Raw genomic sequence first — 16,596 nt, forward strand, 5'->3', positions numbered from 1 at the left:
TACCATACGAATATAGGGGTACTTACCTAACTACCAGGAATTTCCAAAAACACACCTGCCAATAAAATTAAAGTAAATGATTAATACTAAAATAAAGTTAGGAGACAATTTCTCCTCTTTTGATTGTATCATCTTTGGGTAAACCGCATCAGTCGATTTTATTACAATATAAATTTAATATGATTTTAATGTGATTTAGTTAATAACAAAAATCGCAATATTTATTTAAAGATTTAAACAAGAGAAAAACCATGTAAACTTTACATTCTGTGTAAATAGTTTTGTTAATAGTCATTTCGCGTCATATAAAAAAGAGTTCGTCATTTTTAATCAAATATAATATAATGGAAAAATAAAGAAATGTTTTTTATGTTATGGACAAACTAATGGGTAATAAAGTTAGCATACTGCGTCACCCAACGACGTAAGTTTTCAGAGTAAATTCGCTCGCTTTGCACAGCTTGATAGGCCTTCCATCGCTCATACGGGTCGTAATAGTTATGTGAATTATGTGGCAAATTATAATAATTTTGGTGATAGAAATTACAATAACTTGGATAGTTTGGGAAAGAATTTAACCCTTCATGATCAGTGATGTCACTATCAGAGTCCGATGACGTCATATATCGCGACGAATTACTTGAAGAACAGGAGGAATCACTCTCATCCTCAATCGAAGACTCATAATCCTGGTTTACAGAAGTTGGTGATTGTATTGGTACAAAAGAACTTTTGTTTTTGCTGTTATGTGCTATGGAATTGTTTGAAGGTGTATAAACACTTGAAGGCATATTTACAGTTGCAGTTGTTTCATTTTTGACGTTTTTTAAATCAGCATAAATATTTTTACTTTCGTATTTAGAAGGTAAACTAATAGCCAGGCTTTTTGCCTTATTCTTATCACTGTTGGTAATTGTCTCTTTAAAACTATTAGAGGACGATAGACTGCAACCATGATCACCTGACCCATCTAAGCTAAGTGATTGGTTAACCTTAAACGGAAATTCTTTAACTGCATTTTTTGGCATTTTGGTATTTAAAAACACAGTGTTCTCTTCGGAGACTTCTGAAAGGATTTTGTGAAACATTTTCTTTGCAATGATTGGTCTTTTTGGTTGTTTTTGAGCTTTGGAAATGGTATTTAAAATTTGGTCCGCAGATTTGGTTTCAAAATTTGCTAAATCCTGGTTAGCAAAGTTTGGGAATATATTTTTTCCAGGGTCATTACGAGAAATACTTACATTTTTATGATGTTTTTCAATTTTTGTAACATCTGGTTTCATAAATTGACCAGTCTTTAAATAATGGTTATAATCAGCTTCCAGCTGGTTGTAGTTCATATGCAAGTAATGTTTATTCTGTCTTCCTCCAATATTTACAACTTCATCCAAACTTGGTATTAGTGGAAGATTGGAATTTTTATTTAAACTGGAGGAATTATCAAGACATGATTGTCTGGTAATTGGTTTGTTTGAAGAGACAACCGGGTAACCATCATTATTTGGTTGATTTCTGTTTTCCAATGTGGTATCAACTGCAACAGAATTTAAAGCACCACCTTTGTGGTCCACTGTTTTATAAACGTTGGTTGCAATTTTAGAAATTGCAGAACCAACATTATTATTTTTAGCTTCAATAACCATCTTTTGAATACTAGTGATTAAATCACCAGTTTCAACATTTAAAACACTATCTCCACCATTTAATATGTGACCATTTAAATTTGAGTCTTTTTCTTGTATACTAGTGTTTGGTAAATCTTCTATCTTATCATTAATGGCTGGAACTTGATTTTCAATTTTACCAGGAGTTTCAATCAAGGGTTCATCATCAGGTTTGGTTGTTAAATCATTTTGTTCAAAAGAACCATGTATTTCAGGTTGGTTCTTGACCTATGAGTTACCAATAAAAATAAAAAGTACAAACTTTACTAAAAATATAAACAATTTTGGTTGTTTAATTTTTGAGTTGTAAGTAATATTTACCTTTTTATATTCAGAGAATGGTATAACAGTGGTGTTACATTCTGAAAATATTTTATATAAATCTGCACTTTCTTCTTTTGTACTTAACGAAATTGCAATACCTCTAGAGCCAAATCTAAATAAAAGCATAATATTTTATCAAATGATACCCGAAATCAAACATATTAGATCCAGAAAAACAAAATCTTTAAAAATTTTGTTCATTTATTCTTAAATCTTATACCCATGTTTATGTATATACTATTTTTTATAACAAAACTGGAATTAACAAATATTAACCTTCCTGCTCTTCCAATTCTGTGCATGTAAGTCTCCCACTCCATTGGAACATCCATGTTAATAACAAGATCAACATTGTGAGCATCAATACCTCGTGATGTTAAGTCAGTTGAGATCAAAACTCTATAAAAATATCAAAAAACAACATAGGATCCAAAATTTTCACTATAGCTCTATTACAGTCTTTCCTAAATATAAAAAGAACCAAAAATTGAATGTTACATAGATGGGTACCTGCATTTAAATTCCTTTAGTTGGTTGATTGCTTCAATTCTTTTTTCTTGTTCCATATTCCCAGATATGAAAGTGGAAGGCCACCCACCGCTGTTTAGGGCTTCGCTTAGGCTAGCAGCTCTGCGGTTAATAATTATTGGTTTGATTATAAATTTAAACATATATTAAAGTACTGATAATTAATTTATTTAAAGACCAATACCTTGAGTGATAATTTGAAAAAACAAGAGCTTGCTGAAACGAAAGTGTGCTTAATAAATCAATAATCTTTTGTGTTTTGGCCTCAAATATTAAATGAGGAAGGCCACTAACATCAAGAAGAATATAATATTGCTGCAATCCTAAAACAAAAAATTACAAGACTAACTGTATTGTATTACTTGAAAACGTCATACTAGCTTAGTTGAATGCTACATTTATTAAGTTTAACACAATTATATTAATATAATTAAACATGTATAACGATTTGACATACCCAGCAAAGCAGGGTCCGAAGGGTTCAGTCTTACAAAAGTTGGTTCTCTCATATACCGAGTAAGAAAATCTGCCAACACCTCAGGATAAGTAGCAGATAATGCAATCATTTGTTTGTTGGTTGGTAAAGTTGAATATATCCAACTACATTAAAATTCTAAGTTAAAAAAAATTTGGAAAAAACTCAAAAATCTTTCAATTTTAGCTACCTGTAAATCCATTAAATTTTATTTACTTTAAATTTGGTTAAAAATATAATTACTTTATTTGTGTTTGAAAGCAACCTTCTTCCATCAGTTTATCAGCTTCATCTAAAACAAAAAGTCGAACGCTTTTCATCTCCAGAACTCCCAAATCTATTAACTGTTTTACCCTTCCTAAAAAAAATAAAGATATGAATTTTAATTTATACAGCTAAGATGTAAACTATTTATAGCCCATACATTTTTTTAAATAACACATGTTTTTACTAGTCACTGTAAAATGTTTATATTACCTGGTGACCCTACAGCAATGTGACATTTCTTAGCTTTAACTCTGTCATCAGAAACCAAGGTTCCACCAATAAAAACTTGAACACTTAAGTTAGGTATATCTCTTCCTATTGCTGTTAACACTCCATGAATTTGTAATGCAATTTCCCTTGTAGGAGCGAGAATAACAATCTTTTAAAGAAAAGTTTTGAAAAGGAAATTTTCATTTTAAAAAATAGGTTTTATATAAAAACAAAAATGTAATGCTAAAAAGGGTATGGTTAAGTTTGTATCTCAAAACTAAGATTACAATACTTACTTTTAATAAATTTTTTAATAAAAGAACTATTCACCTGCAATGAAGAAGTATTTGTGTTCACAGCTTCCAAAGATATGACAGAAAAAACACAAGTTTTTCCAGTCCCAGATTTCGCTTGTACTACCAAATCTATACAAAAACAGTTGATTATATTTTAATTAAATAGTAAGTTTTACAGTTAAAAACGATGCAATGTACCGATGCCACATCTTCCTAGTGGTATGGCTTTGAGTTGAATCGGCGATGGTCTTTCAAATCCCGACTTTTTTAAACCAGAAAGAACGTTTTCCGCAAGAAGTAATTCATCAAAAGTTACATTTTCAGATGGCTTAACGTCATTAGTGCGCGATTTTGAATCAAAGCAATGTCCTATAGCTTTATCTGACCACATTTTCCTACTTAAAACATAAAATGCCACACTATTTTAGGACATTAACCTGCGTTGTTTACACTAATCGAAGTAAATACGACAAACCACGTGTGTGGCACAACAACACGAAAAAAAAAGTCACGACCCCTCTTCCAACTAAGCTTGTAACAAAATTTATCCCGAAAAATGTGTCACAAAGTGTTTACTTTATATCGATATATTAACAATATATATGTATGTAGTAAAACAAATTCTACCCTTGGTTCTATAGATTTTGCAACAACTATGCAGACTTATTAATATAAACTATTAAAAACAAGTGGGAATATTTAAAACGTGTGAAATGATCACGTGACAATAGGGCATGTGCGTTTTAAGAATGATGACAATAACGTTATACAGTTATAGGAAATTTAACTTTTTTCTGAAAATTCATCGTTGTTAAAACTGTTGCAATAAAAACCGAGACGCAAGTTAACTACATTGTTTTTTTTTAGATAGTGGTCTTTAAATATATATTTATTAAAAGTCGTTGAAATTTAAACGAAAAGAAGTTAAAACCACAACTAACAAAAGAAAAACAACAAACATGATGTCTTTTAATGCAACGCGTCTTTTATTTGGGACAAGTAAAACTAAAATATTATTTATTTTGCATAATTACGTATACTTGTATTTGTTTTTTTCTCTTTTGTGCTTTTTTTCGTGTTTTTAAATTTAAACTCTTGTTTAAAATTTGAAGGTCATAAAGTTGCACAAACAAGATGCATTCATCATTTTACCTCAAAGGTAATTTTATAATCCACTCAAATAAACATTTTAACTACATGCTAATAAATATTTTAACTTTATTAGATCACAAAACCTTATCTTCCTATGATATTCATCAGTTCCCGAAATTACGCCAAAGAGGTTCATAAAAGAGATAAAGTTCACATGAATATTGGGACAATTGGTCATGTTGATCATGGAAAAACTTCACTAACAGCTGCCATTACCAAATGTATAAACATTAAAAATTGATTTTTTAAATGTTTTATTTAATGGGCGCTCTTTAAAATATTTGTCCTGTTCAAATATATTTTTTTATTCTTGAAATTACAACTTTGATTTTAAGTTCTTGCCGAAAAACATGGGTCAAAATTTTATGCCTACGATCAAATTGATAATGCTCCAGAAGAAAGATTAAGGGGGATTACAATCAATGCTGCTCATGTCTCTTATTCAACTGATACAAGACATTATGGCCATGTGGACTGTCCTGGTCACCGGGATTACATTAAAGTAAAAATAAACAAAAATATATCAAAAAAAATATTTTATCAAAACAAAAAATTATATACTTTTTTAATTTTTCTAGAACATGATCACAGGAACCAGTACCATGGATGGTGCGATATTGGTTGTTGCAGCAACAGATGGTACCATGCCACAGACCAGAGAACATTTACTTTTAGCAAAACAAATTGGGGTGGAAAACTTGGTGGTTTTTATGAACAAAGCAGATGCTGCTGATGAAGAAATGATAGAATTGGTAAACGTGTGCCGCCGTGTTATTCTAATATAGATAGGCCTTAGCACAATTTTTGATAACCTATTTATTGGTTGCAATGTTGTTTTAATAAGGTTGAGATGGAGATACGTGATGTGATGAACCATTATGGTTTTAAAGGGGATGAAACACCAGTCATTGTGGGCTCTGCTCTTTCTTACCTAGAGGTAATGTACAACACAATTATTAAAAAAATTTTAAAATTAATTCAAATTTATTCACATAACGTTTATTTAGGATAAGTCTCCAGAAATTGGTAGAGATGCAATTGCAAAAGTTATTGAAGCCGTTGATAATCTTCCACTTCCATCACGAGATCTTGATAGTCCTATAGTGTTGCCTATTGATGGAGTTTACAGCATCCCAGGCCGAGGTGAGTTAAATAAATTTTTAAACCTAGTATGCCTAGCATTCACAGTAATCTCACAAATGTGTTTATTCAAAACAGGTACTGTTATCTCTGGGTGTATAAAGCAAGGAAGATTAAAGAAGGGAGATGCCTTGGAAGTATTTGGCTTTCAGAAGCATTTTAAAGCCAGTGTAAATGGTAATACAAAATGTTATTTTAAAACAATCTGTAATATATCTATATAGAAGCACACAACTAGGCATTCATTTTCTAACTTGATATATTAAAATTATTTATAGGTATAGAAATGTTTCACAAAACCTTGGATAAAGCAGAAGCAGGGGACCAAGTAGGAGTGTTAGTAAAAGGATTAAAGCGAGAAGAACTAAGAACAGGAATGGTTGCCGTTAAACCTGGGAGTGTGATGCCTTCGAGATCTGTTACTGCTACTGTAAGTGTTGAATTATTGTTAACAATTGTAACTTCGCAATATTTGATAAATGTTGCCTAACATCTATAGATTTAGGTAGTGGCAGAAATTTATATCAATAGGTATGTTTTAAAATCTTTGTCTTTAGGTTTACATGCTTACGAAAAAAGAAGGAGGTAACGAATTACCTGTAGTTGATGGCAGCCAATATATGATGTACTCTAAAACATGGGCTTGTGCATGCAGAGTTAGCATGTCTGAGGATCAAGTATGTAGATAAACTCTCAAAACCCAATGTAAAAGTCATAATGTTTCTCTTTCATAATAAATTTATTAAAAATTTTTTTAAGCCAATGGTGATGCCCGGAGAACAATCTTCCCTTAAACTAATGCTCCGCGTCCCCATGGTCATGCTTGCAGGAGATCGATTCACTCTTCGTACTTCATCCACAACCAATGGAACAGGGTTCGTAACTGATATCGAACAAGCCGACAAGAATGACACAATCGACATTTTTGACAAAAAATTAATGCGAAAAATGGCCCTCTTAAATAAGAAGAAGTGAAAATGTATGATCAAAATACAGTTTTTGCGTTTAATTTGTTCCAAAGTTATAGGATAATACATGCCGATTGAAATATTGGTTATTTTTAACACAGTGCTTCTTGAACGCTTTTCATTCTTCTAATATTTTGCTATATGTAACTTTTTTGGCATTAGTAGAAATTTTGTTTGTTGTAAAATAATAAATTTACACTTGTAAATTAATTCTACTTTATTAGGCCAAGCTACATGCAGAAGCATTTAGTTAAAACACCGTAGTTAGTGTTTTTTCGGGTTGCAACTTATTAAAAACAAATTAATAAAAATTAGGTTTACAGTTGTAATAAAAATTTTGTTTTTCAATTACGTTTAAATTACATCGATTTAAAATTTTTAGGGACAAACTATATAAATATTCGGTCACTAGTGTCACACATACGTAACCATGGAGACTTTATACAAATAAAAAAGTTAAATAATTCCTAGTTTAAAGTTCTTCGATAACGTAAGATAAGATTCTCTGTTAACATGTAAGTATAAAAAGATTCGTGCAAATATATAACAAACAGATTAAGCCAAAGTAACTTCTAGATTAGTTTTAATACATTTAACAATCCCAAAGAAACACAAAAAAAATAAAAATATGATTTAATATGTTTTTGCTTTTTCTATAGTTAATACAGACAGACAGAACACTCGAAATATTGTAATACCATTGCTTTTATAACATTTACAGGCCATTCTTGTTTAAATAGTAATATAAAATTTAGTAAAAATGCCGAAAAAGGGAAAAAAGAAGGGAGGAGGGGGAGGAAAGTTGGCGAAGATGTCGGAGGAAGAAAGGATCATTTATCTGGAGCAAAAAGCTTTAGCAGAAGAAGAGATGCGAAAGAAGAAGGAAGATATGTTGTTGCAGTTTTTAAAGGTGCGGCTTTAAAATGTTAAATTTATTTTTATTATAAAATATAAAACAATTGGTAAAGCTTTAAATGTTATAATGCATTTCTAATGGAAAAAGAATTGTCAGGTTATTTATTAAATTATGTAACAAAATAACTTTTATTTTTAGGACAAATTATCTAAAGAAGAAAAAAGCACCAAAGTAAACATGAACAAATTAAACCAACAATGGAGACAAATAATGAGGGAATCTAAATCAAAAGAGTTAACAACGGTAATTTAAATTAACAAAACATGTTATTTATATATACTAGATCTATATATATATATATAAGGCGAAATGTATACATATTTGGATTAAAAATTATGCAAAAATACTTTTTTAGGACATTGAAATTTTAAGTCAGACTTTTGAGAGGGTCGTTGATAGAAAGGATAGTGTTATTAAAGCACTTACCAAGGACATAGAAGAAGCAGAAGAACAATACAACATGGCCCTCAGAAGTCATCTTTATAATGTTGATGAACTAATAGGTAAAACAAAACATTGTATGATGCATTTTGCTGTTTATTATTTCCAGGCATACATTTTTTATCGATAGCATAAAAATTAAGGGAAATCAAACCAATGACTGCATGTAGTGACTCAAGTGTTTTACCCACTACACCACATTGCTAATTTTTTTATAAAAATCTTTAATTTTTTTACTTAGATCACCACAAGCGAAGACTTGGAACTTTACGAGATGAATACAACACTGAACTAGGGGTGATTAAAGATGAATTTCAGGGCGAGCGTCAAATCATCAACGATTGTCATTCCAACGAATTGCAGCGACTTCAGGATATTATGTTTGCCATGGAACAAAATCATCAGGAGAAAGAATCGGATGCAAGACAAGAGTTTCAGAGCATGAGAGACGAAATTAAAAACAAGGTGAAAATCGTAAAACCCAAAATTAATCATCCAAAAAGATAAAGCACTAGTAATTAAGTATTTTAAATAATGGTATAGCCACTGACTAATTAAATATTTATTTTTATAACACTAAATAATTCATAAGCTAGAATAAAAAAATTGTAATATTACATACTGGTATTGCGAAAGTATTTATTAGTTAAATTCTGAGTTAAATTTTGTAGAATCTTGAAGAAAAGCATGCACTCCGTATTCAACTAGAAGGTGCAGTAGAGTTGTTATGGAAACAATTCCAAGCTGCTTTAAAGAACTATAATGAGACCACAGAGGAAAGAAAGATCGCTTTCGAAAATCTTAAAGCTAAGGATGAAAAAAGTGCAAAAGAAATTGAAATGCAAATGAGAAAGCTACAAAAAATACAAGTAAGTAAAATGTTAATGATACAATCAAATTCACCAAACCTCTTGTATGGTAGGTGTAATTTACACCATTGCCTACAAAGTTATATTCCATCTTAGAATTGCAAGCAACCTTTAAATAAATTTAATTTTCTAGGACACAATATCCCAACTCAAAGCCAAAATGCAACAAAATGCTCGAGAATGCGAAGAAAGAAATAAGGAATTGAGGGAAGAGAGAGAACATGTCCAAAAACATTTCCAACAGCTTAAAGCCGAGATGAATGTTGCAAGGGAAAAAGAACGAGCACATCTTACTGCACTGACACTACAAAGCAATGCTGCAATCAAAAAACTTAAACAGTAAGTTTGTGAAAAATGTTTATACTAGCTTTCTTTTTAGCTTAAAGTGTACAAAATTGCAGCAAGGCCTTAGGGTGGTTGAAATTAAATTATTAAACCTTTTAATTTTGGCCTAACTTTACTTTTAATTATCCAAGGGTAAAAAGCAAAGCAGAGCTTATTTTGAGATTGGCCGAAATGTGTCGTAAATTGGAGACAGAGGAAGAAAAAGTTCTTCCATTTTATGCTTCCTCGCTCTCACAGGAGGAGCAAGAAGATGTGGAGGTAAATATAATGTCAAATCTCAAATTTTTTCCCTTTAAAGAATAATGAAATAAATATTTTTAGACAAGAAATGTCATAGCAGATTTGCTCATAAGTTTAAGATATGAAAGGGCTTGTTTTGTTAGTTTATGTAAATTAACGTTTGCTAAACTTTAGGCTGCAGTTTATGAGACTCCATCTGAACCCCTTGCCGCTGTTATGCATGACTTTACATCACTAGAAAACTTCTGGAAGCGATACAACAAAGTTTTACTCGATAAGTTGGCGTTGGACAAAGAAAAACAAATTCTTAGCCAGGTAAAAACTTTAAACTATTACAGGGTACACCTCACAAAAATGAGTTATTTTCGACGTAAACAACTCTTGTTAAATTCTAAGTAATAAATATATTATGTTTTTTTCAGGAGAACCAACAATTAAGGAATGTTTTGAAACAATATCTTGATGGAATATCTGTTAACGATGAAATATTGAGTCACAATAACCCATTGTTTGTTGTCAATCACAAAACAAATGTCAAGTATGTTTTAAACAAATATTTTAAATTTTTAAAAGACTCAAGTGCAAATTTAAACTATCCACAATAATCATAGTTTATATATTTTTACTGATAATTTTTTTATGTCTAGATTATCAATCCCTGTATTGGATCCAAGAGTTAGACAACCCGGTCAAACTGTTGTAGAAGCAGCTCATATTGTCAAACATATCATTGAGAAGTAATTTTTTAGAAAAAAGTCTCTACACATTGTTAACTAACCTTCAGTATTACATTTTTAGTAAATAAAACCTGTATAAATTTTTATAAAAACGTATTTTGTTTACAGTTTTTCCCCTTTTTTATTAATAAACCATTTTTGTTATTGGGTTGGAAATTTACAAGTTTGTATTGCGCTTGGCTAACTGATTTCTTTTTATTTTTTCTGAACTTACATTCCAATAAAACAAACCCATCAATTGACGACATATATTTTCACCAAATGTCATCTTAAAATCCTCTTAAGGTTATTACTAGTCATTAGAAATGTAACAGACACTAAGCATTTAATAGTAATAAGTTTGGCGTACAACACACAATGCTTTAAATATATATTTTAACATGTCGAGTAGCCTTCATATATCATGCATTTAACAACAACCAAAATTGCTTAAAGAAAACATAAGGCGAAATATGGTACCACTGTAAAAATATAAAACAACAAAGTTAAGGTATATATCCTACATACATTGCGTTAAAATTGAGTATTTTAAGTGAAATATGTTGATGAGCTATACGATTACAAGTTTTAGTGAAATTTAAATTATTTTAGGCTAGGAATTAACAATTGCAATTAGGTTTTATCATTACCCTACTTAAAGTTAATCAAAATTTAAACAATATATATAAAAGGGGGTTTCTAAAACACCATATGCCTAATACATTTCCCCTAAACTGGCCAAAAACAATAAACACAAATAAATTTTTAGCACGGAAATAAGAAAATAATTCTAAACTTCTTTTGAGCCAAAAATACAGTACAAAAATGCAGCTTTTTTCTAGAAACAGTTAAATAAATCTATGTACAACATTACTTTGCAGTTAACAATATAATTGCTAACAAATTAATTAAAAATGTGGAGAAACACAAATATATTATATTCATGCATTTACCCATTATACAAAAAGAGCAGTTTTACTTAACAGCCCCATTTTTTTAAACATGACTGCAATGGGAGACTATGAAAATAAACAAACCACTTTTTTAGATTAGTAATAAATTGTCGAAAAAAATACTTTTAAAATGTCACCAGTAACGATAATAATTTAATGACAACACTGGAAATTGGTCTAAACAAATTTACAAACAAAATTTTTTTTAAAATAGAATTAAAATTACCAAACCTAAATGGTAAAACCTTCATTCAAAACTTTCACTTTAATATTAAAATTGTTTGATAAATTTTTGTAATTACCAAACTATTAAAGATTTTATGAAGGCAGCATTAGTAGACATGCTTCAAAACAATATAATGTAATTTCTAATAGTAACATCTTTAGTTTTATGAAATATTAAAGAGATATTTATGTAATAAATTTTTGAACTAATAAGATAAAAACAAAATGTTTACATAAAGATCTTCCTCAAGCTTACAACAAAATAGAATTATTTAATGTATATAGTACTTAACAAGAACTTGGCCATGCACGTTTGTTTAACCAAAAACCAGCTGCATATTTTTGTACGTTAACCAACCCAAAAAGTAAACTCCTGGAAGGTTGTATACAACAGGTAAAACATGCAACAAATTTAAACATTCAACAACACGCTGGGACATAGAGTTAGAGCAGTAAGTTTTATTAGCATTATACGCGTGTTGCTGTTGTGTTCAATATAAGATGATTTTAAAAGTGGTTTGATCAGCGGCATTCCCACACTTTCACTAAGAGGTCAACGCTGCCTGTTATAATGTAGGGAGCACTTTTGTGGACATCTAATAACATGAAAAAATCAAGTATTTTATTCTGCATGTTTGGCAGTTCTTGCACACATTTACCCTTAATTAGGTTACCCTGCTAAACTACTAATAAAGTAAAAGGAACAAGTCATTAAATTAACCAGAAACCAACAAGGAAATAAAAGAATGTAAAATGGTTTAAAACAATTGTTTTTCCACTATATCAAAACTTGGCTAAGGAAATAAAAGATTAACTACTATTAGACAACTTAAGTCATTAAGTCAAACTCTATAAAACAGATATCTATTATACTTTAAATATGAAGAACAATAAAATTTTAGTAAATTTTCAAACTTTACCCACCTAAAGTTGTAACAAAATGTTCATGAGCTGCTAAAGTTTTGTGACATCTTCTGTTCTTGATGTCCCAGACCCTTAGAGTTTTATCATCGGAAGCCGACAACAAAAACTTACCCCTGGGGTGGAATAAAGCACCCCTTACCCAGTTGTCGTGGCCGATCAAAGTAATAATACACTGGGTAGTTGATACATCCCAAATCCTAAGGGTTTTGTCTCGAGACCCCGAAACAATGAAGGGCCCAACTTTGTCCCCTTTTCTTACCTTTATAAATATAAAATTATTAAAAAATACAAAATTTCAAAATTGGTATAAATAGAAAATGGATAGAAATTTTTTACCTATTTGTAGAATAATATTAACTTAAAGCTAAGTTAAACACACTTACTTCTATCCCAGCTGCGTGGCAAATATTGCTGTAGGAGCATTCAGGAGCCCAACTTACACATTCAACAACGTGTTCATGTTCTCTTAATTCTGCCTTGCACTCAGTGGTTGCTGTTACCCAGATTCGCACCTGAGAGCGTTAAGGTTAAATTAACATTAAATTTGCTGGAAAATAAAGACAGCAAGTATAGAAAACTTACAGAGTGATCATTGGAAGCAGTTGCTAGTAAACTACCATCAGGACTTGGTCTAACCATTCTTACCCACTCTCTATGTCCTGTGTACGTCTTCACACAATACCTACATACAAATAATCCAAATTAATTAAAAAAATTTAAAAAAATTTAGGAGGTAGAAATGTATTAAAGCTTGCAATTATCTTAAGCTGTATATACCTTAGTTGGTTAAGTATAGCTTGTTTCTTAATTAAATCTTTTCAATTAAACTAGCATAAACCTACCCTGTAGCTAGCTCCCATAGTTTGATAGTTTTATCTCTGCTCGAAGTAATTAAATGATCACCATCAGGCATGAAACAAATAGATGACACATTGTGGTCATGACCTGTAAGCATACTTGGTAAGAAAAACATATATTTTACATGTGGTAATGTTAATAACATATACAGCATGATGTATATACATATAAAAGCTCTTTTTAAAATACAGTAAAATAATTTTTTATTAGAAAATGGCTTGTAACCGAAGGTTTTTTACCTGTTAATGTTTTAATGCAATCAAATTCAACGAAATCCCAAATTTTGACAGTTAAGTCAGCTGAACAGGAAGCTTAAACAACAACAACACAATTTCATTAATAAATCAATCTTAAAAAGAAAAGGTGTAACAAACAAGAAAATTATCAGACCAAAACTTAATTTTTAATTCAATATTTTACCTAAAACTTTTCCAGTTGCATCAAACGAAATATCTTGAACTGAATCTGTATGTCCCTTTAAAGTTCTCTCAAAATCTCCAGTCTCATAATCCCACACCTAATAAATGTTAAATTCCCAATAAACTTAAACTATACAAAGTGTCAAATACATGTAACCATATAAAAAAATAATGAAGAGAATATTGACACCAGGTTTAAATGGCACAGTTCCCACAATATTTCTACAATAGCCGCAACAATGTAGAAAAGCTACTTGACACATCTTGAAAAAATAAACCTCTTAATGATACGCGAATTCCATTGTTTTGCAAAACGTAAACTTAACATTTACATATATTTTAAATATAGACCATAAACAAAAAATAGGCAAAATTAAATTTAAAGTACTGTAGTCTACACAATTTTTTTTCTCAAATTACTAAGTTGTTAATTTTTTATCACATATATTTATTATTATAAAAAGTTGTATTTATTAAAGTCCCATCAGTTTTGGTTTATACTTGTATATATTACCAGGTGGTGGAAGGCTTGTGGATGAGTTTAAAGTAAAATAGATGTCATGAATATTTTATAACATGCCAGACAGTGTGTAAGATATGTGTAAGAAATTTCTGCCTTCAACTTGCTTACTACATTTGCATAAACCCTTCTTTTAAAAACAATATAATAAATTTTTACCATACAACAAATACACAAAAAAAGGCTGTCGTATGTTATCGCTAAAAAAAAAACAATTTGCCTATATTTATTATAAATTATTTGTTGGTCTAAAACCATTTCCCTAAAGACTACTTTGTATTGTTGAAATATTTATCCCAAATATAAAATCAATATCTATAAAAATTCCATACACTGATTCTAGTACAAAGCATGTCAATCAACAAAAAAACAAGAGCACAAATACCTTAAGCAACACAACATTATCATCTAAATTGTTTTTATAAGAAACCAGCAAATATTAAACAGTTTTTGTAATTGTAAAAGTGTTCTAATATCCACACTAAAACTTAATACTTATTTAGTTTACAAAAACGCACACCAAAAGTTTAAAATTCTTATTTTAAATACAAAAAACTAATAATGTAAAATTATTTTTTGCAATAAAATTGTACCTTAATTGTAGTATCTTCTGATGCGGAGACAACAACGCTGTAAACTGGGTGAAAAATGACCCTTGTGATCGGACTTCTGTGTCCACTCAATGCACATCTCTCTGGAGGTTTCGGGATCCACTCCGAGGGATCTTTTTTGTGATGGGATGAAATTCCATCCCTCGTTTCCTTCTGGAGTTCATTTAATTTTGCTTCCAAATCCATCACCTAAAAATTAATCAACAAAAAAATTACATAAAATCATTTTAAACAAAAATATAAAACCAAATTATGGAAAAAATCCTAAATTGTTTTTCTTTTATTATTTAAACAACCCTTACAAAAGGTCAATATTTAACAAATAAAAAAAAACCTTATGGTTTATAGTAAACAAACATTCCCTTTTTCTTATTATGTAACCTTAGACATAAGATTTTATTTCCCAACACAGATATTAATACACATATCATATTAAATATCATTTACTATCAATAAACAGTAATGTATACCACTATTTATTGTATCAATGTTTTACATTAGATTCTCTCATATTCATTACCATTATATCAAATTAAACAAACAGGTACAAGTGTCACATAAAACAATGTGGTTTTGTTTACACTTATATGTTGAATTGTTTTTAAGCATATGTTTTTTTTTGGAAAGTAAGATTTACCTTTCGTTGTAATCTAACAACTGATGTCCATTTCTTTTCCATGAGACCGTCATATTTTTTATCACTTTGCTCAGGCTGTTAATAAATTTTAAATAAAAATATTTTTTATTGGGCTATTTCATATATAACAACTAGATAGTGTAAAAACCACAACTTATACAAACTTACCAGATCTGCTTCTTCTTTAAATGCCTCCAAAGCTTTGGAGTATCCATTTGATTTTAAATATTCTGATATTGCTAAGTTTCTGTACATAAATATTGTAATCATTATTTGTTTTAAACGAAGAGAATGTGTAGCAGAAAAATAATGACTTACAATTCATCCTTTTGTCTGGTTGAAAGAACCATTTCTTTGTTTCGTTATTTGTATTTTTCTTTGTTTTTTAACACAAACCACCATAACCTGCTGATAGAGCCGTTTACGAGTAACTGTTATGACTTCTTTGTTTTAAAATATATCTTTAAATTACGCTTACAAAAAAAATTGCAGCCTAAGCTAAAAAACAACGATAATTCAAAGTTTTTCTGCGATCGGGGAGCGAGCGAAGATTAAAATTAAAACCTAGCCTAACTGAAGAAAGGTGCTGCCCTCGTTTAAAAAAAAATTTAAATAAAAGTTTAATAGGATAAATGGTTATTTTTAACCCAAAAAAACATATTTTTGTATAAACCTAAATAAAATTTTTAATTAATACTAATTTTTTTTAAATAATTAAAGTTTTGTTTAAAGTTTTTTAGCAACGCCCTTTTTAATAATATAAAACTATATAAATTTGGCAACACTGGTGGTATACGTCCTTGACGTTATCACGTTATGTCGTCTATTTACATTTTTAAACATTTCTCGAATTTAATAACGTTTTTATGCAATTTATGCTTCAAAAGTATAAGTTTTA

General features: G+C 29.9%; 4 protein-coding genes across 4 annotated transcripts; 2 read left to right on the top strand and 2 right to left on the bottom strand.

Moving 5' to 3' along the window:
- Positions 1-296: 296 nt before the first annotated feature.
- On the bottom strand, positions 297-4,155 carry LOC145755669 (uncharacterized). Its single transcript, XM_082571922.1, has 10 exons — positions 3,963-4,155; positions 3,799-3,893; positions 3,469-3,637; positions 3,235-3,349; positions 2,974-3,116; positions 2,701-2,839; positions 2,499-2,618; positions 2,265-2,387; positions 1,986-2,100; positions 297-1,892 (listed from the first exon to the last, which is right to left on the bottom strand). Exons 1-10 carry the CDS (start codon positions 4,153-4,155, stop codon positions 384-386), a joined length of 2,721 nt encoding a protein of 906 aa, XP_082428048.1. The 3' UTR covers positions 297-383.
- A 474-nt stretch (positions 4,156-4,629) lies between these two features.
- Positions 4,630-7,224, top strand: LOC145754742 (elongation factor Tu, mitochondrial-like). Its single transcript, XM_082570852.1, has 11 exons — positions 4,630-4,763; positions 4,877-4,923; positions 4,990-5,137; positions 5,252-5,418; positions 5,495-5,668; positions 5,761-5,853; positions 5,924-6,059; positions 6,135-6,233; positions 6,335-6,486; positions 6,614-6,733; positions 6,816-7,224. Exons 1-11 carry the CDS (start codon positions 4,724-4,726, stop codon positions 7,029-7,031), a joined length of 1,392 nt encoding a protein of 463 aa, XP_082426978.1. The 5' UTR covers positions 4,630-4,723; the 3' UTR covers positions 7,032-7,224.
- A 526-nt stretch (positions 7,225-7,750) lies between these two features.
- On the top strand, positions 7,751-10,814 carry LOC145755552 (dynein regulatory complex subunit 2-like). Its single transcript, XM_082571792.1, has 10 exons — positions 7,751-7,934; positions 8,079-8,183; positions 8,296-8,443; positions 8,623-8,846; positions 9,053-9,250; positions 9,384-9,589; positions 9,727-9,853; positions 10,010-10,150; positions 10,258-10,373; positions 10,483-10,814. Exons 1-10 carry the CDS (start codon positions 7,785-7,787, stop codon positions 10,574-10,576), a joined length of 1,509 nt encoding a protein of 502 aa, XP_082427918.1. The 5' UTR covers positions 7,751-7,784; the 3' UTR covers positions 10,577-10,814.
- Positions 10,813-16,228, bottom strand: LOC145755553 (lissencephaly-1 homolog). Its single transcript, XM_082571793.1, has 11 exons — positions 16,017-16,228; positions 15,867-15,945; positions 15,699-15,773; positions 15,044-15,250; positions 13,932-14,028; positions 13,751-13,822; positions 13,496-13,598; positions 13,236-13,335; positions 13,037-13,165; positions 12,654-12,912; positions 10,813-12,325 (listed from the first exon to the last, which is right to left on the bottom strand). The coding sequence occupies exons 1-11, from the start codon at positions 16,046-16,048 to the stop codon at positions 12,252-12,254; spliced, it is 1,227 nt and encodes a 408-aa protein (XP_082427919.1). The 5' UTR covers positions 16,049-16,228; the 3' UTR covers positions 10,813-12,251.
- Positions 16,229-16,596: the final 368 nt, after the last annotated feature.

This window comes from Corella eumyota, chromosome 6 (genome assembly GCF_963082875.1).
Source record: "Corella eumyota chromosome 6, kaCorEumy4.1, whole genome shotgun sequence".
Taxonomy (NCBI): Eukaryota; Metazoa; Chordata; class Ascidiacea; order Phlebobranchia; family Corellidae; genus Corella; species Corella eumyota.